The sequence below is a fragment of the Nansenia antarctica genome, assembly GCF_963989245.1.
Source record: "Nansenia antarctica genome assembly, chromosome: 19".
Taxonomy (NCBI): domain Eukaryota; kingdom Metazoa; phylum Chordata; class Actinopteri; order Argentiniformes; family Microstomatidae; genus Nansenia; species Nansenia antarctica.
The window spans coordinates 19,203,637-19,211,136 of NC_137692.1; the positions used below are offsets into that span (position 1 = coordinate 19,203,637).

At 45.8% G+C, this 7,500-nt stretch overlaps 1 protein-coding gene across 1 annotated transcript in view; it reads left to right on the forward strand.

Moving 5' to 3' along the window:
* slc30a6 (solute carrier family 30 member 6) overlaps positions 1-7,500 on the forward strand; it is a gene marked incomplete at its 5' end in the record, with an annotated part of 54,949 nt that overhangs the window by 38,240 nt on the left and 9,209 nt on the right. The window contains one exon of the mRNA XM_080549128.1: positions 7,295-7,343. Coding sequence (XP_080405254.1) covers positions 7,295-7,343 — 49 coding nt within the window. The remainder of the gene's footprint in view (positions 1-7,294; positions 7,344-7,500) is intronic.

Below are 7,500 nucleotides of genomic sequence, written 5' to 3' on the forward strand. Positions count from 1 at the left end.
TTGTTGTACCTTTCTTAGAAACGGCTTCTGGATGATCCTGAAAGCCCAAATATGTGTAGTTCTCCACAAAATCAATCTCAGTTCCCTCAATAACTGTGAGATTAGGGAAGGGTGCTGCTGACCTCCTAAAATCAATAATCATGTCCTTGGTTTTAAACACATTCAGTTCGAGGAAAGGCTCCTTACACCATGATGCAAAGTCAATAAAGACTGCCCATGATCTAGTTACCCCACCTTCAGCAGGCTAACTACGACTGAGTCATCTACAAACTTTATAATGTGTCTATTCGGTTGTTAAGTCTGACGTCAGACGTGACGTTTAGCAATTTCCGGGTCCAAACAAGAAATTCCCTGCACCATGGTACCAGTGTACTCCAGCGGTAGAATGACAGTTCAATCGTTTTTTAGACTCGGATCTATTCATACAACAAGGGACACAGCACTTTCCCGTTTTCCCATATTTGTCAGCGTCTTTGAGCCTCGGAAAAGCGCTATATAAATATAATGAATTATTATTATTACTGAGGCATTTCGAAGACAGCGCCTCAGCCAACTTTGGACCCGGAAACACGTCACGACTTAACAACCGAATTCTCAAACTGCTCTGACAGCTGTCTGTATAACGAATATAAAGAAGGGGAGAGAGAGAGTGGGGTTGGGGTGAACCAGTGGATGAGTGGAGCTTGTATGAGAGTACACCATTAACTCTCACACAACTGTCTGTCAGAAAGGCAAAAAATTCATCCAGTTCTATTCATATCAAGATCCAAATCATAGAGGAGTTTCTCTACCAGCAAATGTGGCTGCATGGGGGTTAGAAGCAGAAGAGAAATCAATGAACAGAAGTGTGAGCTGAGCCAGGGGGGGTCTCAAGTGTGGCCTGAGATGTCCAGGATTTAATAATAATAATAATTCATTAAATGTATATAGCGCTTTTCCGAGGCTCAAAGACGCTGACAATATGGGAGAAACGGAAAACACAGAAACAACAAGCAACAGATAACATGGGCACATGGAACACAGAGTTAGCGAACGGGGAGGGGGGGACGGGGGTGGTAGGGACAGGGGAGATGGTTAGGGGTAGGGGAGGCTGTATGCATGTCAGGGGGGGAGGGGGGGTGGCAGGGTTAGGGGAGATGGGTAGGGGTAGGGGAGGTTGTATGCGTTAAAAGCTTCCGGCGTGAGTCCCTATACCGTATGTCAGGCTTATTCAACATGTCAGGCTTATTCAACATGTCAGGCTTATTCAACATGTGGGCCCAGAGAATTTTATGAATGATTTTAGACTGCCGATTTGGTTCAAAATGAGCCCAAGTTTATTTTCCTCCAATAAAAGAAGGGTTTTTCACCTCTGTTGTCCCACCCATTGAGTACTGTCAAATACTCAATATCACCAAGGTAGCAGTTTACAGCCAATCAGCATTGAGCGAAAGCCAGTCTTCAAAGTGAAATGTTTTAACTCTCATACACTGACATGAGGCAGGAGCTTCAGTCTGTGGGCTGTGCATGTCACTTTGGTGCTTCAGAATGTCAGTAGAGAGGTGTAAGAAACTCATTCATGATTACAGGATTTCAGGTTTTTTTTCTCCAAAGGGTGTGCTACCAAATATTAAGTTGAGAGTTCTATGTGGAATGATATCAAATTTGTTTTTTTTTGTTTTTTTTGTGTTGTTTCTATGCAAACAAAAGAAATAAACATGTGAATACGAAATAATTTTTAATTGCAAACAATTGTCTGGGAGAAGTGGTGCATTATCTGACAGAAGTGCACAATGCCAATATTTATATGCCAATATTTTTGTCCATCACTGTATCCGAATATAGTGGTGTTTGTGCATTGTTTTACATGTATGTGATTATTATTCACAATAACTGTATATATGTGGAAAATGTCTGGCCCCTGTGCAAAAAACATTCAAAAAATGTGGCCCCCTTAAGAATAGTTTAATATCTCTTCCGGATGTCTATGCTGTGGGCTGTCATACCCTGAGTGTCCAGCAGGTGGATATCTCTCTGCCTCCAGCACAAAGCAGTCATGCTGTCACTGTTCCGTGCTTGTGTTTGTTTGTAAAACATTGTTGACACAGTTCTAGACTCTCCAGGCCAAGCCAGAGCCCAGATTTATTAACTCCGTAAATCTCAGACTGTGTTTAATCAAATGAGACTCTTCATTGTACACCCAGTACACAGCCTCTAGGCAAGTCATTACCAAGCGCTCTCTAACCCTAAAATAGAACCGTTTTACTGAGTGGGGTTTTCGGCAGAGAGATATAAGAGAGGGAGGGAGGGAGAGAGGAGATGGGTAAACAGGAAAATAAAGGAGGGGAAGAATGACATGGCGGGAGGGGGGGGGGGGTTGGTAGAAGGTAGGTAGTAGTGAAGGGAGGTAGAGGGGAAAGAGAAGAGATAGGACAGGAGGCGATAAGGAGAAAGAAAGAGGAGAGCTAAAAGGAGAGTAAATAGAGATGGATGGTGGAAGCAGGGAGAAAGAGGAGAGATAATGGTGTACAATGGACTTCTGAAGAAATAGAGAAAATGAGGGAGGGAGGGTAGGGAGAGCGAAAGAGAGGAGAGGTGGGGCAGAAGGGAGTTAAAGGGAGTGTCGATACAGAAGAGAGAAGATGAATCCCTGTAGAGCACCACTCCAGTAGAACTGTGTGCACACACACCGCCCTCTGAGTGGAATGTTTATCACACAAAACTGAATGTTTTTGGGACGTTGAAATTCGGTTGTTAAGTCGTGACGTGTTTCCGGGTCCAAAGTTGGCTGAGGCGCTGTCTTCGAAATGCCTCAGTAATAATAATAATTCATTATATTTATATAGCGCTTTTCCGAGGCTCAAAGACCCTGACAATATGGGGAAAACGGGAAAGTGCTGTGTCCCTTGTTGTATGAATAGATCCGAGTCTAAAAAACGATTGAACTGTCATTCTACCGCTGTAGTACTGGTACTCTGGTGCGGGGAATTTCTGGTTTGGACCCGGAAATTGCTAAACGTCACGTTTGACGTCAGACTTAACAACCGAATTGTTTCCCGTCCTCAGCGGCCCTCGCCTTATCAGTGTCGGCTCCCGTTTGCCATCTTTAAATTGGTCCAGATGGACCGTTCCGTCCATGGTGTCTTAGAAAGACTAAATGGCTTTCCTCTCATGTAATTAACGTCTTTAGCTAGAAGGAGAGCTACTGTACATTAGTCTGACTTAGGAGGATCGACGTCTTAATCTGCACCAGGAACATTGGATTTCTTACTGTATATCTTGTGACTTACTTTGACCTCCTGTCAATCAAATCTGTCACAGAACCAGAGGGAGAGCTTTGATTGGCTATGCTGGGGAGTGGGGGACCTCTCTCCACCAATCCCGTCCTTTGGTTTTCAGGGTACCTGCCCCTCCTCCTCCGCCATTGTGATCAGTAACAAGGGATGAAGGCTAGTGCAGACAGACTGGTGCTGCTGATCTCTCTCAGGAAGCCACAGTCTGGAATACAGGACTGCTGTTGGTTCTCTGAGTTTTAATTGGCTTAGTTTCAAAGTTGTGTTAAAGCCTAGTCGACAGAGAACATTGTGTCTGTGTTGTATGTGGTGGTGGAATGTGCTTCACACACTGCAGGGACAACCTGAACCATACTGCGCTGGCCGAGATATTTCCCCTTCCACATTGTACTTTGCCAGCACTGATATAACAACTACAGTGGGTTCGGAAAGTATTCAGACCCCCGTAAACTTTTCACCCTTTGTCATATTGCAGCCATTTGCTAAAATCAATTAATTTCATTTCTTTCCTCGTTCATGCACACACAGCACCCAATATTGTCAGAAGGGTTAAGAAGGCTGTGTGTGCATGAACGCCGAAAAAAATTAAATTAATTGATTTTAGCAAATGGCTGCAATATGACAGAGTGAAACGTTTAAGGGGGTCTGAATACTTTCCGAACCCACTGTATGTGGACACGTAACCAGGGGCGTCATTATAACGCTTGCGTAAGCCCAGCAATGTGCGAAACGTGCGAAAACGTGCGAAAGCTTGCGTAAGCCCAGCAACGTTCCCGCAATTTGGGGATTTATAAAAAAACGTACTTGCCGAGAAACTGTGCGCACCTCTATGCACACTGAGACCCATGCGTAGTTGTGTACGAATAGAAACCGGAGAAATTAGCAACTGCCACTCCGCTGGCCGAAGGATGAAACTGGAGAAACGCTTTGAAATGGATACCATCTAAACCACCAATCTAAAAAGAATATGACCTCATGTATTATATTATACACATTGCACACTGCACATATCTTATTCGCCCTTGTCCTGTACGCATCACACAGTACATATATCTTTACCGTATGTATCATATTGATATTCATGCAAATATATTGACTTTTTTACATTCATACTCATTGCACATTGCGCAAGGCTGGACATGAACGAGTCGACCACTGTCCACGTTGACTTCACAGTAACGAACGTCTTCATAAGGGTAACGTCCCTCAACGGGGGTCATTTGGAACCTTCCCATAATGCATGAACATTTGGGGCGAACCGCTCTTGAGTTCACAAAATTGGCTGAGAGGGACCAAGTGTAAAAATACCCTTCACTGGCACGGTTACTATAGTAACACAGCGAAGCGAACTAGAGGAAGCTCTCAGCCTGAAGTGACCTATGCCCAGTGAACTTCTGTCCAGACATACACTAACTTCCCCAACGTCCCCCTCGGCTTCACCCGCTCCACCTAGTCCACAGTGTTCTGGGGGGGGCAGGTGAGGTGAGACGGGGTTGGGGGGGTCGGGGGGTTGGGGGGGGGGCACCTGGTCAGTGTCTGTGGGCCTCAGTGAGAGTATTCCTCACACTATTCTGTCCTATCATTGGACCGCACTTAACACCATTTAACGTCACATTGCTAGGGATGCATGAACTAGGCTAGAACACCCACATGCACACACACACGCGCACTCGCACGCATGCACGCACACACACACAGACTCACGCATGCACACACACACACAGACACACGCACGCACACATACACGCACACAGACACATAGACAAACGCACGCACACATACACGCACACAGACACACACACACACACACACATACACATACTCAGACAGTGTTCCAGACAGAGTCGTGCCCCGGGCGTCCAGACAGTCGTATCATTAATAAGGCACTCTGCTAAAATGTCAACTCATGGAAACAGTGAAGGGAAAAGAAGGACTCCACACTGCAGTTCACGCTCCCAAGTACTTTTATTGAATAAACAACACTTCGACCCATAACTCAGGTCTTCTTCATCTTATCCTTTTTAATTTGAGTCTGTAACAGTACATACTGTACTGATGCACTGCCTCAGTCCTAAATCTGTCATCGTCCTAAAAATATAAAGTCGTGTGGTGGTGTGTATGTATGTACCGGAATGTTCTCTGTTTTACATACCGTTTACCGTTCGCAACTCTTTGTTCATGTTGTCTGTTGCTTGTTGTTTCTGTGTTTTCTGTTTTTCCCCGTATTGTCAGTTGTCTTTGAGCCCCGGAAAAGCAATGAATTATTATTATGATTACATAACGCCTAACTAAGAACAGTCCCAGCTGAAGTCCTCGTCCAGTGACCGTGTCTGTCTCTCACAGGCCTCTTTCACACCGGCAGTTCCGAACGCCGGTTCGCGTTCGCGTGCCGAAACCTCCGAACGTTGGCGCTGTCTGGCGAACGAGCCCGCGTTCATACCAGTGTATCGTTCGCCAGACAGCGCCAACGTTCGGAGGTTTCGGCACGCGAACGCGATCCGGCGTTCGGAACTGCCGGTGTGTAAGCCCTAACAGCGTCTTGGTAGGGCAGCAGGCTACCTGTGTGACTGTGACAGCAGGCTATGTGACTGTGACAGGTGTCTACGTTGATGGTTACTGTGACTGTATCTGTCAGCCAGGATGCTCCTATCTAGAGTATAGATATGTTGTGATTGTATATCAAATCAGTGTTAAGTTATTATTGATATTGAGTCTTTTATTACTTTGAAACATTGTTCTCCACTGCTGCTGTCATGGACCAGGTCTCTTTTTTGTTTTTTCTTTTTGTCTCAATGAGACCTGGATAAATAAAGTTAAGGTAAAACATATGTTTAGAAGACTTACCACTACATTATGCAGTAATACAATCAGGACATGGCAGGTTAACTTGATAGACGACTGATTGCTTCTGTCTGTCGGTGAGCGAACTCAATGGCATTCTAGGACTAAACGTCGACATCTGGAGGTCTAGTGGGTGCTCCAATCGGAGAAATGGATACTAGTGTTAGCCTAGTAGCAGTAGCCGCGTTAACAGACCTTCCTAAGACTAGCGTTAGCATATCGTCTGCTTTTCCAGGCGCAGAGTGTCCACCACTATCCTGTCTCAGCTCCTTAAGACCCTGCACATCATCATACATACACATCATACATCACCGTCTGCTGAGAGAGAGAGAGAGAGAGAGAGAGAGAGAGAGAGAGAGAGAGAGAGAGAGAGAGAGAGAGAGAGAGAGAGAGAGAGAGAGAGAGACTGAGATGAACAGCTGAGTGTCATGTGAATATGTCATGAACATTTTCAGACTAGCACTGATTGCTTAGACTGGACGGTTGCAAACTAGTATATCCACCAGTGTGTGTGTGTGTGTGTGTGTGTGTGTGTGTTTCATGAATCAGAATCTATTAGTGAAAATGGGAGTGTAAGCCCCAGTGCGACCTATTGCTCTTGTGTTCCTGAATGGTTGGTTTTACCCTGCGCCCTGTGACGCATTAAGACTCTCCCAGTGAATATCATCCAACACAATCCGGAGCTTTTGCTCCAAATTTTAAAAACCCAAAAGAATTATTCCATTATTTTATTTTTTGCCTCTTTGAATTTCATTTTTTACATTTTTTATTTTTTTATTATGAAGTTCCACAACAGACCCTAGTTGCTTCATTACAGACCTAGTTTGCACCTTTGGAGCTATTTTCTTTGGCACGTGCGTGCGTGTGTAAACCATCCTGGAGAGTGGACAGCCCAGGCCACAGTCCACTGACTGATCAAATGCCGCTGCAGCTCTGGTTACCCGACAACACTGGCGGTGCCAGGAGGCTAGCAGAGAGCCAGGAGGGTAGCAGAGGGCAGATGGGAACAGACTGGTCGGGAATGAGGGCTGGAAGGATGTTCAGCTCCCTCACTGTGTGTCGAGTGTAACTCTTATCCTGTCTGCTTTCTCTCTCTCCCTCTTTCTGTCAATCTCTCTCCCCCCTCCTTCCCTCTCCGCCCTCTGCCCCCCCTCCTTCCTCCCTCTCTCTCTTCTGAACAGCTGCCAGCAGCAGTTGGCTCCAGGAGCACGTAGCAGACCTGAGTCGAAGGTAAGATCCTTTTACAGTGACTCATCCTGCTGTATTGATCCACCACCCCCCCTGGCCGGCCCCGCCCCTCCCCTCCTCTAGACCAGCAGTGGTCAGTACGTCCCCCCAGGAGGACCCCTCAGGCGCGGTATCACAGTGAAAGGGAATGTCAGAGCAG